The sequence below is a fragment of the Cuculus canorus genome, chromosome Z, assembly GCF_017976375.1.
Source record: "Cuculus canorus isolate bCucCan1 chromosome Z, bCucCan1.pri, whole genome shotgun sequence".
Taxonomy (NCBI): Eukaryota; Metazoa; Chordata; class Aves; order Cuculiformes; family Cuculidae; genus Cuculus; species Cuculus canorus.
In genome coordinates this window covers 56,813,487-56,835,458 of record NC_071441.1, presented here as the reverse complement: position 1 = coordinate 56,835,458, position 21,972 = coordinate 56,813,487, and the positions used below count along the sequence as shown (strand labels likewise).

At 39.1% G+C, this 21,972-nt stretch overlaps 1 protein-coding gene across 9 annotated transcripts in view; it reads right to left on the bottom strand.

Annotated features, from left to right (window-relative positions):
• The window catches only part of MCTP1 (multiple C2 and transmembrane domain containing 1), a 305,483-nt gene that overhangs the window by 157,702 nt on the left and 125,809 nt on the right, over positions 1-21,972 (bottom strand). For 8 of the 9 annotated variants that reach the window (XM_054055211.1, XM_054055214.1, XM_054055208.1 and 5 more), the window contains 4 exons: positions 14,718-14,860; positions 12,187-12,266; positions 11,371-11,479; positions 3,501-3,539 (listed from right to left, as the gene is read on the bottom strand). In XM_054055211.1, the coding sequence (XP_053911186.1) occupies positions 3,501-3,539; positions 11,371-11,479; positions 12,187-12,266; positions 14,718-14,860 (371 nt within the window). The remainder of the gene's footprint in view (positions 1-3,500; positions 3,540-11,370; positions 11,480-12,186; positions 12,267-14,717; positions 14,861-21,972) is intronic. The other variant, XM_054055209.1, reaches the window with a different exon arrangement.

Genomic DNA, 21,972 nt, shown 5'->3' with positions numbered 1-21,972 from the left:
CATTGTCTTGCAATTTTTTGCCTCTGTTTCTCGCCCTCAACTTCCAAGACCAGCTCTGTGTGAATTGACCCTGTAGGTAAATAATTTATCTGATGAACTTGCTAGCCTTCTACAATGGGGCTACAACACTGATGGATGGATAAGGGAAGAGCAGACAATATCATCTACCTGGACTTGTGCAAAGCATTTTACACTGTCCCACATGACATCCATGTCTCTAAAGGAGAGACACATGGACATGGACTTGCCTGTGTTCAAAGCAGAGGTGCTCCAGCCCTCGCATCACCTCTGTGACCTCCTCTGCACTTGCTTCCATGTCATTCCTGTGCTGAGGACTCCAGAACTGGACATAGGACTCCAAGTGGGGTGTCAGAAGAGCAGAGCAGAGGGACAGAATCCACCTCTTCACCCTGCTGGTCCCACCACTTTAGATGCAGCCCAGGACACAGTTGGTTTCTGGGTTGTAAGCGCACTTTGCCAGCTCATGTTGAGCTTCTCTTTCCCCAGCACCCCAAGTCCTTCTTCTCAGGGCTGCTCTCAATGCACTCTCTGCCAAGCCTTGATTTGTGCTTGAGATTGCCCTGACCAAGGTGCAGAACTTGCACTTGGCCTTGTCTGGGATACCAACCATTCAGAAATCAAGGGAGAACCTTCAGTCCAGAGAATGAGAGCTATCAGGACAGTCTTCATCTTCAGCAGAGGAATTAACCCAAAAAAGTAAAATCTGCCCTAAGGGAAAACTGCGGAGAACCGTGGATGTAGAACAATTCAGATACACACACAGGGAGCAAAATTGTTTTGCACAGGTGAAGGGTGTTCCATTAGCTTTATTAAAAAAAAAAAAAAGCTAAAAAGTCCTCTGTTAGGTTTAAATGAATACTGATTCTTCAGACCCTAAAGGCATTGTCTTTTTCCTGTAGGACTGATCTTCTAGCCACAGAACACCCAGCAAACTGAACTTCAAACCACAGGAACAGCGGTACAAGCAGTACAATGACATTACTTAGCAAACACCTGGGTCACGAAAAGGTGAGTGAAACATTAATAATCCACTTCAGCCTTTACAGATCTCAGTACAGATGTAGCATTAGACCCAACTGCACTCTCTCCCAGACCGTGCAGCAAATGCCCACCTGCGAACTCATAGTCACTGGCCACCAGTTCCCTTTATGCAACACCAAGCTTGTGGTGAATGAAATAAAACCATCATGAATCATATAATAACAGAATTATAGAATAGTTTGTGTTGGAAGGGACCTTAAAGAACACCTAGTTCCAACTTCCGTGCCATGGGCAGAGACACCTCTCACTAGGTCAGGTTGCTTATTGCCCCATTCAACCTCACCTTGAACACCTCCAGGACTGGGCCAGCCACCACTTCCCTGGGACAATTTGGCCAGGGCCTCCCCATCCTCAGCGTGAATAAATTCTTCTATATGTCTAGTCTAAATCTGCCCCTCTCCAGTTTATACGCATTTACTCTAGTCCTATTACTCCATGCCTTTATAAACAGTCTCTGTCCAACTTTCTTGTAGCCCCTTTCAGGTGCTGGAAGGTGGCTATAAGGTCTTCTGGGAGCCTTCTCTTCTCCAGGCTGAACAACTCCAACTCTCTCAGCCTGTCCTTGTATGGAAGGTTCTCCAGCCCTCTGATCATCTTTGTAGCTCTCCTCTGGATCTGTTCCAACAGTTCCACATCTTTCTTATGTTGAGGATTCCAGAACTGGAATTGTAACTTCCCTGTAAAAGCTGTTTTTTTTCTTTAATACCCCACTGGGAGCCTCCTCATGCTGGAGGCACCAAGTTTGACTTTCCTTTCCACAGAAGGACAGAAATGCTCCAACTTCAAAACTGTCTGAATTCCATTTTTTGCCAGATTCAGTGAAAGATGAGCATTGAGTATTACCTCTGACCTTAAATGCAATATTTAAATTAATACATTTGCTCTTTGCCAAATCATTTGATGTGGCCATTTGCAAATTTGCAACTACTGAATGAAATGTTATGATATGAATATAGAAAATGAAAACAGAGATAAATAATTCTCTTCAACAGCTCTGAAGAATTCCCAGGTATCGTGTTGTGCCATCCATTCAAGATTATTGAAGCTCATAGTTCTGTCAATTTGAAACCTGAAGGATGGGAAAGTTCTTTACAAACCGATTTTAAAAACTGTCATCCAAAACAGTCAGCACATGAGGAGATAATACATCCATTTAGTTATGCACACTCGCTCTCCCCTTCACCACCCTCACAGTTCTTTGTTAACTCTTCAGAAGTTTGAGCACCTTTGCTATTCCAGGAAAAGTTATCTGAAACATATGAAAACCAAAATGCTGCACAACATCACTTCACCAAGTATCTTTGCAAAAGGAAACAGAGATTGAGCCCTCTCATTCATCACAGAAGCAGTAAACGCATCTGTAACCCAAGAATTACGAAGCCCGCTCTTTTCTTTTTTGAAGGTAAATATTTATCAGTAAGCATCATATACAACCCTGTTTATTAATAAATTTTGATTTAATTTTGTGCATCAATATGCTAGAAAAGTAAATCACTTTACAAAATAAGTGAGATCACCCCACACTGATATTTAAATCTTCTCACTTTAACACCTTTCCATGATAATACCTCAAAAAACCCCTCACATCTACCACACCAGCTGGAGATTTTGAGACATTTTAAGTCTGCTTTTAACTGTGCAGATACTAAGATGACTTAAATCTTGAAAGCAGCATGGAAGAACTAGGTAAAAGTAGCCAGAAAACTACTGAGAAGCTGTACACATTTTCTTTATCTTTTCAGAGACACATACAGGAAAAAGGTAAAAAAGGATTGTATTCCACTACAGTAAAATTCCAGTCCCTCCCTACTGGAAAAAAGTATTCACCAGTCCCTTTTTATCACTCACGATTTGTAAGAGGAGAAAAGCCAGATAATCAATTTGCCTAAAGATGTATCTAAGAATCTGCATAAAGTATAGACAGAAAATGATACCTTAAACACTCTGCTCTGGGAAACCGTGGCTACTACTGTCATCTGTGCATGTCCAGCAAATGGGGACATCTGTCTCTGAGGGGCATACCTGTGAAAACTTCCATGCACAAAAACTTCAACCAGGAAGATGAGTAAGTGATATAAGAAAATGGAAGCTCCACTTTAGCATGAATTCTGCCAACATTAACAAATAAGCTTTAAGGAAATCAATGATACATGAGGAATCAAAGGTTTTAGACAAAGGATCAGGACATGTTTGCCACTTAGATGAAGTTACTAGATGAATTCAAGATACCTAAAATTCTGCAACAAAGTTGAGAGATTTAATGTTTACATTAAAAGCTGAACTGTTTCATTATTTTGACATGATGAAACACAAAACATGTCATTAAAACAAGGGTTTGAAGGAGAATAAATCTTGTGCCACAAGTTTCCAGATGGCATGTTTGGTAAAACACTATAATTCTGAAAAAAAAAGCCAGAAGACCACATGCTAAAAGTTACCTTACTTGATCTTTTCCAACTCTTCCTCATTAGCATTGTCTGAAAATAAAATAGAGCATTTTAATTACCTTTTCTCTGCAACATGGAAAAGAAGGCCAGCTGTCTCCAACAGGACAATTCACATTGAACCACCACTACAACTGAAGCAGCAACACCAACACCCCAGCCACAACTACACGAGACTGAAATGAACCTAGACAACCAGCAGCACTCTCTGCACCCAGGCATTCTTTTCTGGGTGGCAGGAACCTCTCATCTCCAGAGCCACAAATACACCATTTCCCATTATATGAAATCATTTAAAAACAACAAAAGAAGAAAAAAAAAAAAAAAGAAGAAGATAAGCAAAAGGAAAAGAATAAGAAAACCAAAACAAGTATGTCATGATAAAGTGACTTCAATTTGGACTTGAATACCAGAATGTGCTTTTTAATATCTGTGTACCCTGGTTTTTGGAACACTGTTAATCTCACAGGTGTAGCCACCTTCATAGGGCTTGGACAACAGATATTAGTTTCAAAACCCTTAAGGTTACAACTGATAATAAGTTTTGCAGAAGTAAAATTAGCTCTTTGATCACTATGGACATGGGTTAGTAAAAAAGTCTTTAAAAAACTCCAAACACAGTAGCTTTATCCCATTACCTAAATAATGTGTAAAACCTTGGCTGGTAGAGATAACTCTCTGCTGTGCTGGGAGGCAAAGTGTTCACAGGCACAGGTTCTTAATCATTAAATAAAAGACCTACTGGTCAAGATGGGTGTCAACAATCCATCTATGAGGAAAACTTTTGCTTAGAGCAGTTCTGTGGAAGCACAGAGTAATTAATTTATATAATTTCATAACATTTAGCAGCCTTTTGTTGGCACTGAGGAAGAATAAATCAACATTTAGTAATTTCTATTGAAAATTTGTCATGAAAAACAAACATAATTTTTATTAATTATTGCAGAAACACTTTCCTTTTCAGATAATGGAAATAAGTTTTGAAATAGAAACATTCCTGGCTAAGAAATAGAAGAAATATATAGGGGGGGGGGGAAATGCAAATGGGAGAAAATAAGTGGCTTTTATATTTTTGAAATAGTCAGAAATTCCTCAAATAGGCAGAGTTTTATTGGAGAAGAAAAACAACCACATGCTGAGGAAAATGTTTAAGTTGCTACAAGTAGTAAAAGCCAAAAGGCTGTGCCATAAGTTAATGTAAAATATAGATAGGTACTAAAAGATTTATAAAGCTGGAACAAGCCATTTAACCATTTTCACAAGAGAGGTCCATCACTATTAAGGAGCATGAGGTGCAGAGCAGGCCCTGGAGAGAAGCTCTGAGTTTGCAGATCCTGTCCAGCACAGCACGGCTCCTCCCTTCCTCGGCATGGCTGCATCCTACAGCTATGAACTAGAGCACAAACTCTGCTTTACTGGGCTTCAGGACCAGGCTGTGTGCAAGAAGAAAATGGCTCTACAGCTGGATTAACTACGTATTAAACGTTATGTCAGGTCTGAGGAGTTCCGCTTGAGTAGCAGCTACAGAAACGTACAAACAACCCTGTTGAGTGCATCATCACCCACTGCTTCAGGTTAAGCTGAAAGCATCATAACCCATCACAGAAGCCAATAAAACAAATGTATTGCATAGGGCAGATTGGGATGGATGATCCACATGCAATCTTTTAATCTGAAAATATTCCATGCCCAGCGTCCATCCTTGCCATTCTTTTTTTGATATGATGTTATTAACAGTCTGGCAAATTAAAAAAAATAATATTGTATTACAATTTTTAAGATATTGAGAAAATTGACAGCATAATAATGTTGTAAATATGTTCATATGAAGCAAAAAAAAATATAAAGCATCATTTGGGATAAATTATTTAGGGAAAAAAACAGTGCTGTGAGTTTTATTCTCATTAATTAACATCACCCAAGTAGCACTCATTTCCTTTTTTCCATTCGCTGTGCTACTCAAGCCATTGGCAGTGGTGGAACAGTCATTTTCCAGGCTCTGCTGGCCCAAGACAACAGTTGTCATCAAGCCATCAACTTAATCCTTTCCTGTAGCCAAGAGTTGCCTCTAAGATGAGGTTGGAAATAATAGTTGTAAAGACACGAGAGGCAGGCAGCTCTGTGGAACTCACAGTTGCTCTGTGAGTTCTCCAGTGGCGGAATATGCGCACTGCACTCTGCTGGAGAATCAGCCAGGAAAATCTGCATGCACCACAGCGGCCGTGACGGCAACAACAATCACTGAGTTTTGCAGACAACACATACAGATCTTTCACTGCGATGCATGCAGCTACAAAGGCACAGAGGCATGCACAGCACATGCATCCAAAGGGAAATGCTAATAGAATACTGTCAGAATTAAAAGAACGAAACAAAGAGCTCCATTGGGGCAGGTCTAAGAAAAGTCGTCACTAGCTCTGGCTTCTTTTAAACTGGCCATCAAATGACCAATTAATGAAAAAAATACAGGAAGTACATCATAAACACATTCTTTTTGAAAGAAGAGTTAAAATTAATAAAAATATTTTAGAGCTCAAAGGTTTCAACATTTTTATATACACATCATTTTCCCGTATTATTTCACAACTCCTTTACACTACATATCTAAGCCACCTGTCCTCTCAAAGTAAAACAATTAAAAATTCTACTTTAATGTAAAGGACAAGTATTTGTAATAGCCCAGAGAAAATGCAGCTGAATTATTGGAACTAGTGCTACTGCAACTTAATGGTGTTAGGCTGGGAATAGATTGTACATTCCACAAATGCGGAAGACTTTCTGATTTTTTTTGTTATATCAGAAAAATTCACTCATCAATTTTAATTCACAGTTTATGGTTATTCAAACATCAGAACAAACCAGATGGCCTTCATTTGTCAAAACTCAGAAGAATAGTACTTTGATTCATGTACAGAGTTTGAATGAGATGTTACAAGAGAATTACTTTAAAAGTTCACATTTTTATGCCTTCAGAATAAGCACTGGGTGGCAGAAGGGAAAGATTTGCTCCAAATTTTGATTTGTTCACCTGCCCATACTCTTACATTAATATTCAGTGATAACTGCAGGCTAATTCTGAATTTCCTTCCAATAAAACATAATACAAATGTCAAATGTCTTCTTATTTAGGAAACTAGCGAACCAAACATCCTTTCACTGAAGCCATGTTCGATATTCTTCTGCAGGAAACACATGAACCATAAACTACCCTTCATAACTGACCAGGATTCAAAGACAAACACTCCCCTCTCCTGGCCTGCAATATAATTTTACATACGGTTATATGAACGTGTGTAAATGTTAATACTCTGAATCTAAAGATATAATCCATTCCGATCCCAGGAAAAGGCATTTTCCAGGTAGAAATTCCAAAGAACATCTCATCAGTTGGCACACATGAAAGCCGCATTCCATCAGGATGTCTTCCATAGAGACAAGGAGGAGCAAGCTCCTGAATGTACCATCTTTGCATACCTTCAGGCTTCAGAGAAGACAATTCCACCCAAAAGATAACAGACTCCGACAAAGTTATTGCTTGTGTTCTGAATAATTTCTCAATCATTAAATCACTTCACGGGCAAGTGGCAATACCCAAGGCTCCTGTTCTGCAACATTTAGCTCCACAATTCCAACTGGAGGGTCTTGTCCTCCCTAAGTGTCGACAATTCCCACTCAGTGTAACGGGATGCATTTTCCTCTAACACAGAGTTGTGTTACTTTGGGATTCCAACAAAATTCTCTGCTGTAAGACCTGTCCTCAGGCTACAAAAACGCATCACCAAAAGCCTTCCTCTTATGTGCACATCAGTGCACAACCTCCAAATCACTCCCAGTTGCTCTGGTTCAGGCAATTGTGGGATCTCCTTGGAAAGCCTAATCTGCATCAAGCAGTTATGGACCAGCCCACCACAAACACCTACTCTTGTTCAACAGGGCAGGGTTTGGGTTATAGCAATGGAGCTGCCCAAAATGCAGGATCAAATACAGTGCTGCTTCCATGCCTACATCTGGAAAGTAATACTACTTTCATAGAAGTTCTTCCTTTTTTTATTTCCCCTATGGCCTTAAAAAATGCTCTCATTTTAAATAGGTGGAATTAAAGTACCTGGAATTTAAATACTACTAATTCATTCCTGAATTTTTCAGCTTCAACCACTTTACAGGATCTACACATGACAACATGTTCGAGCAATCTGGAGTTACTACCTGAACAAATTAAAATTTATCAGAAGAGAACTTGTTTTTAAAATGTAGGCTAAGTAGGGATATCAAATCAACACAGTTTTAAAAAAATTGCAGTGACTTAGAAAGTGCACGCAATGTGAAGGAAAGGAGTTTCTGTGTGCTCTATGCAATACTCACTAAAGTGTATTCAAAGGTTCTCTCTGGTTTTTATGTATTTCAAATATACTACTTGCCTTACTACCTGTACAGTTATCCCAGTAAAGGAGTAAAGGGAAGCAGTAATCATTCAAACTGCACACTGCACAGACTGGGAACACAGGAGTTGGTTTAATTACTACTTCACATGGTGCATATTTCCAAAGTGAACAAGAATTAGCTGCGATCTTCTAATATAAAATTTGAAAATTTATAGATCTGTACAATATTAAACTCAATAAAAATTATCCTTGCTATTACAAGACCTTTAAAAAATAACCAAGGATGACAGTTTAATTGGAGCAATACGTTTTGTAATATATCCACTCTTTGGAGAGTAAACAGAATCTAATAAATAAATAAATATATAAATACATGTGGTAATGGAATAAAAGATAATTACTTCTTGAATTATTAAAGCCCAAACACACTCATAAACAGCAATTCAATATTATTTTTGTAGGTCGTCTTCCCTGCATTCTGACACAAATTCTCTGATGTTATTTCAGCTTTGCCAGAACCGCTCGAGGATCCATACCTTGGTTAAGACTGGTTTCTAATAATAAATGTAAGGCTTCAGATGATCAATCAGAATCATCTTAACTGGAATCTCAAGCATTTTCAAAATGAAGTCCCATATAACAGCTTGAAGAGGAAAAAAAACCCAGTCACTTGAGATAACTAAGGGCACTAACTTACAAAGTAGAAAGCTAATCATGAAATGCATAACTGCACAAACCAAATTCTTCCTCCTGTTACAACCAGTCAGTCAGATATGAAGAAAGTTCCTTCCAATACTTTTGAAGTTCCATCATGAATTTATCAAGTAAAAATCCATACAAAAGCCATGCTGCGGATGACATCAGACTGGGTGGGAGTGTTGATCTGCTTGTGGGCAGGAAGGCTCTGCAGAGGGACTTGGACAGGCTGGGTCCATGGGCCAAGTTCAAAGGAATAGATTTCAACACGGCCAAGTACTGGGTCCTGCACTTCGGACACAACAATCCCATGCAGCTCCAGCCTTGGGACAGAGCTGCCTGACAGAGAAGGATCTGGCAGTGTTGGTTGACAGTGGCTGAACATGAGCCAGATGTGGCCCAGGTGGCCAAGAAAGCCAACAGCATTCTGGCTTGGATCAGACATAGTGTGGACAGGAACTGGAAAGGAATCATCCACCTGCACTCTGCACTGGTGAGGCTGCACCTCAAATTGTGTGTTCAGTTTTGGGTCCCTCACTCCAAGAAGGACATTGAGGGTACGAAGTGTGTTCAGAGAAGGGAACAGAGCTGGGGAAGGGGCTGGAGCACAGGTGTTCTGGGAGTGGTTGAGGGACCTGGGACTGTTTCGTGTGGAGAACTCATTGTTCTCTGCATCTTCTGGAAAGGAGGCTGTGGTGAGGTGGGTGCTCATCTCTTCTCCCAAGTGACAAGGGATAGGATGAAAGAAAACAGTCTCAAGTTGTACCAAGGGAGGTTCAGATTGGATATTAGGAACAATTTCTTTACTGAAGGAATGGTGAAATATTGGCAGAGGCTTCACAGGGCAGTGGTGGAGTCTCCATCCCTAGAGGGATTAAAAAACTGTGTGGCTGTGGCACTTTGGGACATGGTATGTAAGGCATGGTAGTGTTGGGCTGCCAATTAGAGTGGATGAGCTTAGAGGCCCTTTTCAATCTCAGAGATTCCATGACTCTATTCTATGTTTCTGTGTGACACCGTGGTGTCTTAAGTCCACTTTCTCACCTGTGATTTCCTTCAGTGCTCCTTGCATGACAGCCGATAACACTGAGTGGCACAGTAGGTATCAGGTCCGTGTGATTAAAAAGGAAATTCACATGCTGTCCAAATAATAATTTCCCACATAAAGATATAGTATTTCTGTGCAGCACGATTCATGATTACAACAGAATAATGCCAAAGGCACTTGGAAAAACAGGGCTATTAGCAGCTGACTCAGAAATGCTGATATTACCCAAACCTGAACACAGAGAGACTTGAGAATAAAATAAATTTTTCAATATAAGTGAAGAACACTTTTATAATGCAAATTTACAAGAGAATATTCTGAGTTTTCTGGACATTGGACAGTCTGATTTATGTTCACACATACCTCTACTTTTTTTTTTTTTTCTCTAATACACTGAAAAGGCAAAATTCACTGCTGTGCTAAACACTGGAATCTGAATGATTGAATCCTATAGATACGTGTGTTTATACATACACATATGCTTATGAATTCATATTTATCATTAGGCTTCTAAAGAAAAGCATGTATCATTCAACTGACCACTGCAAGATCTTAATGTTCTGAATGGATATGTTACTAAAAGAAAGAAAAATACACTGTTTAAATAATTTCACTGTATGTTACTATCATATTCCATTATTTTTGTTAAGTTCTAACAGAACATCATGAAGAAATCTAGCAGATGAGAAGCCTAATTTCAGAACTCTATGTCTCTGTCACACCAAATACTGAACAACTATTTCCAATAACTGACTTACTAGGCTCTTTGATGATAACTAAGAGTCAAGTGTAAAAGAACAGTATTACAACCTGCCAGTATTCCTCAGGTTTACAAAAGGATACTGTGTCACACTTCAGCATACAGGAACATTTGTACTCTTACAAAAAACATGTTGTTGACCAAATCCATGGATGCTATCATCATATTAATACTTTTCTTGGCCTCTCTGAAGCCAAAGGAATCCACATTGTTTTAAAATCTATGAGTGATGTGCAATCTCTTGTATTTCTGCCATGCTTGTACAACCAGTGCTCAAGTCAAAAGGCAACTAACAAAGAGCCAGTAAAATATATCCAACTAGAGACAGAATTTGTCACAACTAACAGGATCCATAAAACTGGACACCATTCTCACTTACAACTAAGCAGCTCAGAAAACTAAGATTGATGCAGGAATTGCAATAAGCCTAGAAAACCACACAATTTTGTAATCGAAATCTAATCATGACATCGGAAACCATCAAATAATGCTTCATCATTAGATGCCAAAAAGCAGAAATACCTCCTTTTTTTTTTTTTTTTATTTTCAATGTAGAATAGGATTCAAATGCTCTTTTTCTACAGGTGGCAGCACTAGGTCCAAAATTCTTCACCAGTGGTTTACTGATATTTTTCCACAATAATTATCACCATTTACCAGTAACTGACTTTATTTGAAACTGCTGAACATTTACGTTCCACCTGGATTCCTCACTATTATCTCAGAGAGAATCCAACTCAGATGAAGGATGCTATACTATATCAGAAACACTGGAAGAAATCAAATTAATCTCATTGATCTCAGAGTATGTATTTTACTCTTGTGCTTTACGTCCAGCCACAGAACAATCACAACAGAGATTAAGAATGAAATAGTTCCAGCCCCCATCTGTAGCAGGGGGGTTGGAACTAGATGATCTTTAAGGTTGCTGCCAACCCAAATCAGTCTATGATTCCATGATTACAATATTTAAATTACCGCTTCTCGCTGTTCTTCTCTAGGAGCCAAAAGAACGGATAAAAATATGCTTCCCAGATCATGGTCAGGGTAATGAGGATCCTTCAGACTCAAGGTAACATCTGTTTGCCTAGGAGAGAAAAACACATACATCTATTTTGATTTCAGGGTCCCAGATCGTGAAATTTCTGAATCATGAAAAATAAAGGCATCTGCATTTATACAAAACTACTTGAAAATGGTGTCACACATTTATCTTATTGACATTTTAGTATTGCAATCTAAACACCTATAATTAATTACTGTTAATTAAATGCTGTTATTCCGTGTTAAGCACTTCTGCGTACTGAAGTAATTAAATCTGAACTATGATATTAATGGATTAAAAAGCAGAAAAAAAGGTTTAACAGTAGGTGGTAATGTTGTGAATGAAGACAACAGAAAAACATGATAAAACTAACCTCTCCATAGACACTGTAAAATATGTTGTACATAATCAGCTAATGTATTATTAACATTCATATTACAGTAATTCCATAAACAGTAGTGTTTATTCTTGGCCAGTATTATGTAGTGTAAGTTCATATAGTTATTTTCCAGAATAATATTCTTTTTGCAATTCCATAAAAATGACCTTCAAGGCTCCTACTCAATATTCCTGTTCAAGATTAGATGAGACTTTGAGCACCCTGATACAGTGGGAGGTGTCCCTGCCCATGGCATAGGTGGTGGAATTGGATAGGCTTTGAGATCCCTTCCAAACCAAACCATTCTATGATTCTGTGATATTAGCAGGTAACCATAAAGAATTACTCTCTAAGCTTCTTTGTGCCATACCTGTTTAATTCCAATGAAGTGAGATCCAAAAATGCTGAACCAATAAAATCATCTTGAAGTCCGAAGTCATAGTCAAAGACCTAAGAGATAAATGCATTTTCCAGTATTAGAAACATTTTTTTTTAATATTTTCTCCTTGTATGAATTATTTCTGAAACTCCTTTTCTGGGGTTACAGCTTGGCGTTACCTTCATAAACCAGGGCTCTCTGAACGTAACCTGACACTTTCTGGCCAAAAAATCAGTTTGAAACTGCTAATGTAAAAGTCAGAATGCATCATGTACAGACGCTACCAGAATGCATGTGTGAGCAACACTGATTTCATAAAATAAAATAAACATTTTTATAAGGATAGGCGCTAAAAGAGAGAAGACCAAACCAATAACTGAAGTTAAGCAGATTCATTGATTTGCTACACGTTAATAGCTATATAAGTCTTGGAAAATACAGGAAGGAGGATGGGCTATAGATGTGAAAAGCAGACCACTGATGCACTCACATCGGTATTAGGAATAATAAAATTGTACATTTTGAAGGCTATATAAACTCCTCAGGTTTAGAAATGTTATAATCTGAGATGAAATCTTAATGGACATGTATAAAGAAATAATGACTTTTATTACTTTACTATGAGGATCTTGCCTGATAACTCACTACTTAAAAGAGAAAGTCTTTGGACAACCTCATAGACACCCAGACAAGAACTTGTTGGCAGTACATGGAATGGTACCAATGATGTGAGATGGATTATGCATTCCCAAGTCACAAGAAAGAATAAAAAATGAACTTGAGGTGCCTTTTTGAGGGAAATAAACAAAGGTGGATGACAACAAAGGAAAGCTGTGACCCAAAATTACAAAAAAAAAAAAAAAAAGGAAAATGTCAGTAATCAGAATCTACTTTCGAGGCAAGTAATTTTTTTCTGACAAACACTGTTAAGTGAATTTCTGAGGACTGGTATACACGTTCAGCTCTAAGAGTGAGACTTGTGAACAGCTGGCCATGAGAGCATCCAACTGAGATGTGAAAGGCCTAGATTAGAGGTCTTCAGTTTTGATGTAAATATTCCAACTATGGCATTAGGGAATCTCTTTTCCAGGAGGCAGTTAAAGTTGTTCATCTTCTATAAACACCTTCATAGAGACTGGGGTAAGACAGCAGTAAGAATTCCTGTGGCCCAAAGGCTACAGCCCTGCAGTGGGACTCAAAGTTTGAATGCAGAGATTTCAGCTCAAGACTTTTACACATAGATCTACTTGAGTGTATACTCTTGTATTTAACTGTGTCCTAGAATAGCTGAACAAACTATTGGAATTTGGCAGAAATAAACCATGTGTAGCTATGTAAGTGTCCTCCACTGGATATGCTTCTCTCTCACAGTGCTGGGCAAATGTTCATCCCTCATGAATCACTAGGCTTCATAAGAACAGGAAAATACCAACTGATTACAATTAATTTTATGCTTTTCTAATTACAATGTACATTATCTGAGCAGAATACATGAAACAAAGTACAGGTCGATACTCACAGGCTGTTTAAGTGGCATTCAGCTACTAAAAATATTTCGTTATTTCACTCAAAATTTTTGCCATATATCTGAGATTAAGAATGATACTGATGTGAAGCATTATACCATTTCAGACCAATCAAAAGGACTGTGTAGGTAAGAATTACTTTCTCAGAGAATTTTAAACCCATGCATGCGCTAATTAGAGCTGTATGACTATAGTTCTTTTAATACCACTTTTCAAACTTAAATTTTATCTGCTTTGTTTTACATAATTAATGACTTTTGGATATAGACCACCACAAACTGCTGGGTCCAGCAAAGTATCTTTCTGCTCTGTGCCTATAAAGCAAGGATCTCTTCTAGTTTTCAGTCCAGTATGGATAGTGAAGATGTACTCTTGGCACAGCTGCTGCTTACTCTGGGCATTGCTGGCCTCTGTTTGATTTAAAGTCAAACTATCTGCTATTTCAGAGTAAATGCTGCCTCTGTTATGGCAAAATCATGCTTGTGATGTATTGGGAGTTGTGATGTAAAAAAGAAGAGCATAAAGCATTACAAAACATGTAAGCCAACTCCCTGTACAAACAGAAAAAAGTTGGGAGAACTACGCATAGGTCTTGAGAAATTTTTAAATTAATCTCAGCAAAAAATTGCTTGTGATGGGATAGATTATGTTTCATATCAGAATATGCAGTGATATTTCCACAAATAATAGGGATGCCTGCATCATAAAGCACAGTTTACTTTCTCTGTCCTTCTAAGGTTTCACTACAGAAGTATAAAATTATGGCCCAACATTCACAAAAGTGCCTGCATTTGCCTTTTTTTTTTTAAATTTGACACCCCTATTCTAAGATAATTTAAATAATTCTCACCTCTGAATAGTCTTTAATAGCATGCTATTGAGCAGTTAATTGTTCTGTATACAAGAACTACAAAATCTAAATTGTTTCAATAACTCTTGTGTTGTAATTTGATGTTAATTTTGGTGTAATTTATTGTAACTAAGAGAGTGTCTCACCTTTATATACAACGGTTCCCTTGTGTTATCTATAAGAATGCAAGCCTTTTCTTCCCAGACAGGATTGAGGTTCTTGTGTATCGTTTTACTTCTAAATACTTCTTTTCCTCCAAGTTTGAACTTGACGTATGGATCACTGGTTCCTGTGAAAGACATATATCTATATCTTACCTTAAACACAACTAAATGTACTTTCTACTGATAGTCAAACTGAACACAAATACCAAGGAAAGAAATTTTTATTGTCATGATTTATTCTTTCATTCATCACACAGGTAATTCACTGTGTTTATATCAAATGGGTGTTTGCATCCCTTTCTGTTATTTGCAACCCATACAAAGTCATACATGAAACACCAGCTATTGAAGTGTAGATCTTAGTTAACAGAATTATGTCCTTATTAGGATTATGGTTTTATCTTAATGCAATCACAATAATTGTATTATTGTATAATAATAATCATTGTATAATAATAATTGTATTATTGTGATTGCATTAGTTTGTAAAGTTAAAATTAGATTGCAAAGTTAAAATTATTTCTCTAAAATATTAATCTAATTATCTGGTGCCTTTGAAAAGACAGGCTCTGTTGACACCACTGCTGTAACTCCTCATTGATTTTATTGTGTGCAGGCTTCCCTCTTCCACAAAGACACTTCCTACAGCACCCACCATGAGGAAATCAACTCTAAATCAGTCCACAAAACTCACGCTAGCTGCAGTCATTACCTACCAGCAGGAGAGTGCAGATCTAAGACCCCTGATACAGCTGAATGACAATTAACCATGACCAAAAAGAAAACCCTGAAGGGAACTGAGTATTGAACATGGCAGGAATGGAGAACGGATGGGTTGTGGATTTGGAAGCGTCAGAAGGAACAGCTGGTGGAAGAAAGACTCTTGGAGTGGCATGTGTTCGGGGCAGGGAGAATAGCGGCTATCCAGGAGCAGACATGTGTCCTCATCTGAAGACACCCATGTGGGGAGATGAAGCACAGCCAGCAAAAAATAATAGTGCACATGGAGTTGCAAGGTAAATCACTTCTAGCTACCAGAAAGAACAAAATGGCAGATCCACAACCAGCACAGACATGGCCATGAGACTAGCAGGAGCCCCAGATCCATAAGGATGACCCAACAACTGGTGTCCTTGCCCTGCCCATCATGCACAACCCAGACAACACACTTCTTGTGCATGCAGGAGTGAGAATCTGAAAACAAGTGACCCAAATAAATTTTGGTTCAAAATAAGATCACTTTCCCAAGCCATGACATTTCACCCTGAGATCTGCTACACTGCTGTTAGGACAAAACACTGTTTCCCATAACGTCAACTCACAGTGCATTGACTGAGTTGATGTAAGGGAAAGAGAGGGAACCTGGCAGAACAAGAAGGGCAGAAGAATCCAAATTCTCCTCCCACCTGTGTCCAGCAGTTGACCTTGGAGACAGCAGCTGAGCAGCACAACATTGTCCCTGGATGAACACTGAAGTCAGAGCAAGCCATTGCTGCTGCTAGAAGGTACAATCACAGGGCTCCGTGATAATTCTCTGGTGCCTGTGCTGGCACTAACATCTTGCGAAACACCCAGCAAGTGATTTGGGACCAGGTGCAGCTGAGAAAGGCAGTACATTCTGCATCTGGATGGGCTCTGGAGCACAGACACAAGACACACAAGTTGTGCCTGCGTCTGTCATTATGAAACCACCACTTCCATGGTTGACTGGAGAAAGCCTATCCATTTTCTCCTGCCTATTTTGGTCTTACATCTTAAGGAAAACAAAGAAGCTGGAAAAATGCCAGTGTGCAAGACTTAATTTTTATGAAATTAAATTCATTTTAATGAAAAATATTGGTCAAGATTCATATTTCTATTTCTCTGTCAGCTATTTCTGAGCCTTAATATTATTTGAGACTAACTGATCAAAGACTCTTAAAATAAACAACAGTTCTAGCACTAATAATAATTACATCTTCAAAAGCAGAAAAATTATAAGACAGACTGTTCTTTTCTTGCTCTTAGTGACTTTTATCAGACTTGCATATTCTAGAGGTTTGTGTTCACATCCATAGGGAAACACGGTGACTAGCTTGCATTAAAATTGTAAACATAAAGGTTGGTACGATCAGGGCTCTTTGCATTATTTCCTGCAGCCACAAGATGTCAGTGCTCTTCACTTAAAATTATACTACGTTCCTGGCTGGTCCTTTCTCAGTTCTAATGAGCTGCACAGAGCCACCTCCATCACTGCTCTACATCGCAAGTTTTAATATAGATCATACTAACAACAATTTTCACAAATATTGTATAATTGTAGCACAGTAATTATGCATTCATATTAATGACAATAACACACCAAGCATAGGTTATTTAAATATATTATGTAATCACAGAATCACAGAATCACAGAATCACAAGGTTGGAAAGGACCCATTGGATCATCGAGTCCAACCATTCCTAACACTCCCTAAACCATGTCCCTAAGCACTTCATCCACCCGTTCCTTAAACACCTCCAGGGAAGGTGACTCGACCACCTCCCTGGGCAGCCTGTTCCAGTGACCAATGACTCTTACTGTGAAGAATTTTTTTCTGATATCCAACCTGAACCTCCCCTGACGGAGCTTCAGGCCATTCCCTCTAGTCCTGTCCTCTGTCACTTGGGAGAAGAGGCCAGCTCCCTCCTCTCCACAACCTACTTTCAGGTAGTTGTAGAGAGTAATAAGGTCTCCCCTCAGCCTCCTCTTCTCCAGGCTAAACAACCCCAGCTCTCTCAGCCGCTCCTCATAAGACTTGTTCTCCAGCCCCCTCACCAGCTTTGTTGCTCTTCTCTGGACACGCTCCAGAGCCTCAACATCCTTCTTGTGGTGAGGGGCCCAGAACTGAACACAGTATTCAAGGTGCGGTCTCACCAGTGCCGAGTACAGAGGGAGAATCACCTCCCTGGACCTGCTGGTGACCCCATTTCTGATACAAGCCAAGATGCCGTTGGCCTTCTTGGCTACCTGGGCACACTGCTGGCTCATATTCAGTCGGCTGTCAACCAGCACCCCCAGGTCCTTCTCTTCCGTGCAGCTCTCCAGCCATTCTTCCCCCAGTCTGTAGCACTGCATAGGGTTGTTGTGCCCCAAGTGCAGGACCCGGCATTTGGCCTTGTTAAACCTCATGCCATTGGTCTCAGCCCAGCGGTCCAGCCTGTTCAGATCCCTTTGCAGAGCCTCCCTACCCTCCAGCAGATCAACACTTCCTCCCAGCTTAGTGTCATCTGCAAACTTGCTGAGGGTGCACTCAATGCCTTCATCCAGGTCATTGATAAAGACATTGAACAGAGCTGGACCCAGTACTGAGCCCTGAGGAACTCCACTTGTGACTGCCCTCCAGCTGGAGTTAACTCCATTGACCACCACTCTCTGGGCCCAGACATCCAACCAGTTTTCAACCCAGCAGAGTGTGCGCCTGTCCAGGCCAGAGGCTGACAGTTTCTGAAGCAGAATGCTGTGAGAAACTGTGTCAAAGGCTTTACTGAAGTCCAAGAAGACTACATCCACAGCCTTTCCCCCATCCAGTAGTCGAGTGATTTTGTCATAGAAGGTGATCAGGTTAGTTTGCCAAGATCTGCCTTTTGTAAACCCATGTTGACTGGGCCTGATCACCCGGTTCTCTTGCATGTGCTTCATGATAGCACTCAAGATTACCTGTTCCATGACTTTCCCTGGCACTGAGGTGAGACTGACAGGCCTGTAATTCCCCAGATCCTCTCTGCAACCCTTCTTATATATGGGCACAACATCAGCCAGCCTCCAGTCTAGTGGAACTTCCCCAGTCAGCCAGGACCTCTGGAAGATGATGGATAGGGGTTTGATAGTAATGATATACTAATACGTAATTTAAGTCAATATCAACAATTAAATTAATATATCTTTTCTCTCTTATAGAGAAAAAAATTGTTTACTTATGATCTGATTGTTAACAGTGATTAGAAGTTTGTACACAAAATCAGAGAAATTCAAAGACCCCTCAGCCTGAGATTGCAAGAACCTGATATCCACCAGAGATTCTTGTGATACAAGTCTCAGGCTTTTCATCAGTTTCCTGCTTACCAAGCCATTCAAATGAATCTGATTCACATTTTTCCTCTCTGTAGCACTTAAGAACGTCATTGTGAACCTTCACTTGTGAGCTTGACCTCTCCTCTCAGACACCAAACCATGAGACTCAGCTCTCGCTGCTGCCTGAGCAGAGACAATAAGGACTTTTCACACAGGGTGGCAGCCTCTCATTTCCTAGGAAACATCAGGCACCTAAAGATGCTGCCAAAGTCCAGGAAAGAAACTCTCCCTCACCACAGCCAGCATCACCTGACCCTGGGAAGAAAGGGTCATTTTTCCTTAATGAAATTCTATGTAATAAGGAGGTCTCTTTATCAGATAGTGCAGGGAGAGGACAAGGGGAAATGGTTTTAAACTGAAATTGGGAAGATTGAGATGAAGAAGAAATGTTAGGAAGAAATATTTTGCTGTGGGCAGGGAGTGGAACTGGATGGGCTTTGAGGTCCCTTCCAACCCAAACCATTCTGTGATAACATAGCAAACTTCCAACCAAACAAAACTCAACAGAGAACACAGAGGTGAAGGTCACCACGAGACCAAGTAAAGAGCTTGACACTGCTTCCCAGCAACTGGCACTAGGGAGACAGAAAGGACAAGGCAAAATCATTCTTTTATTGTATTTCTGCACTTCACTTAATGTGAACCAAGTCCAACAACCAGCATGCCTAAAAAACCTGTGCAGGGTCTATCTACAGCACACGGTAACCAGACACTAAAATCCTGAAGGATGATTTTAAAACCTTACACTGAAAAGCGAGAACAGAGACTATAAAAAACCTAATATAGTACAGATGAACGACACTGAAACCTAGCACTTCCAGCTGTCTCTTTGAGTGAGGTTGTTTTCATACTTCATGTAACAAGAAGAAAGAAATTACATTTCAGAAAAATGGTGAGTTATCAAGTACATTTGTTACAGAAGCTAATTAACTGATTTAATTAAACCTGTTCAACTGTTGCATGGTTAAACATATTACTTTTTCCGCCACTGCTGTTCACTCACAGTTAACTTTGGAAATAGAACACTAAGACATACGCAAGCCCATCCCAAAAAATAAGAGTGACTTTGCCTAAAAGCTTGTGCGTGGTTCAGATGCTGATCACTGCAATTCAAACTCTAGTTCCAGCTTTTTTAAAAAGGGAAAATACTGACTCTTTTTCCTGGGGAAGACCTGCGTTTCAGATGATTGAGAAAAAGATTATAGAAAGGAAAACAGAGCAAATCGAAGAAACTACCCTTGTCTCCTCTCCCTGTGGCTTTAGCAAAAAAACCTAACACCACAATTTATCAAGGTCTTTCTCATAGGTTATCATCACTGCTATGAACTGGACCACTCGACCATAGGATTATTTTTTTATGGACAAAGGTACTAAGGCTAAGCCATGATGTTACAAAGGCTGCAGCCCACCTGATTCTTACTGTAAATCATGAGTTTTCTTTGGATTCATCACACATACAAGATAAATATCATGCTTGGACCAATTTCAGTGAAGTGGTTTGAAAACATGGAATACTCAAATAGTATTAACTGTAAATCTCAGTATTTAAATCAAATTTGATGCTGTACAGGACATAGGACAAATACTGAAGGAATAAGAACAATCTAAGAAGCAGTAAATGCAGTAAATTGGAGAGAACAGAATTTTTCATCACTGCAAGTGACTGGGCAATGCATATATTTCTAGAAGCAAAAATAAGGTAAAAAGCATGTTCTTAATTGTTTTATGCTTAGAACTATAACTAAGCCTTTGTCTTTCTATTATTCCTCCATTTTACTTTCAGTCTTGGAATTGCTTGATTTGATCTACAATTATTTGAAAGGAAAGCAAACCATTACGGATGTGCAATAACTTTGATGTCATAATTCCCAAGAAGCTTAATTATTAATACAAACATTTGTTCTGGACTCATTGGAAAAGAGTTCTTTCACCACCGCCCAGCTCTTTTCCCCTTCTCTCTGACTCCATCCACACTCATGTTGGTTCTAATAAAGTTTCTCAGCATCTGTCTCTTTTCTTTGTCACAACCAAGGCAGAAGAAAAAGCAGGGGCAGAGTTCTCAGCTATCTGTCAGCTGAATTTGTCAAGTAAAACACCTATTAGTTCATAGCATTCTACCTATTTTGTGTTCCCAAACTGTGATATAAAGCATCTCATAAAAAGAAACAGAGAAGAATACGTCTGCTTTGCGTGATATTTTATTCTGAAAAGTGAGGGAAGTACTTAGCACTAGTTATTTCATATTCATTTAACGAACAGAAATAGTAATTGTTATTATATGTCTTGTACAAGAGCTGCAAGCCTGTCTTCTTGTTGGTCTTCAGCACCCTAAACACCACAACTAAACACTACAAGACTAAAACTCATAGCTCTTCCATAAATAAATCCTACCTTCTGTCCTTCTATCCACCTAGCAGAGAATTATCCACTCAGTCTGCCTAAGAAGGACAATAATTAGTTTAAATTATACAAAGGACTTCTGGAAAACTAATATCCAAAGATGCCAATTACAAATTCACAGTGGGCACATGGAAGCTACAAGATGCAGAGTTCTTCTACTCAAAACTCAACAGGGAATACAGAATTTTAATTATTCAGAGCCCATTAAAAAATATTGGTTGTAACAATTACAGCTTGCTTTCTTTCTTTCTTTCTTAGATTCATTCCTGCCACAAAAAAAAAAAAAGGCAGTTTTAGTATTGTATTTCAACATAGCCCACGATAAGCATCTCTACTTGGTTCTTCATTTAGTAAATACTCACTTAAGCAAATGTAAATTATGCCTGTGAAACAGAAAGAATGAAAACCACCTCCCTAACACAGAACAGAATAAACAAAGCAAATATTCAATGGTCAGCCTAATTTCAAGAAAACCTTTATTATTCATTTTAAGCATGGCTGAAGTCAGATTAATTGAAACAGGATTTAAGTGCACTATGGAAATGTTTGCCTTGCAGCTCAAATTATTATGCTGGTTAATATACCTTAATAAATACAGAATTACATCCCTAAATCAAAGGGAACACTCTTTGCTCTGCTTCTAGAACCTCAGGACTGAAATTATAATCTTCCTGAAATTGTTTCAGATCTTCCTGAAATTGTTTAAAGCACAGTACTTTGTTTTTCAAGGCAGCAAGCTCTTGC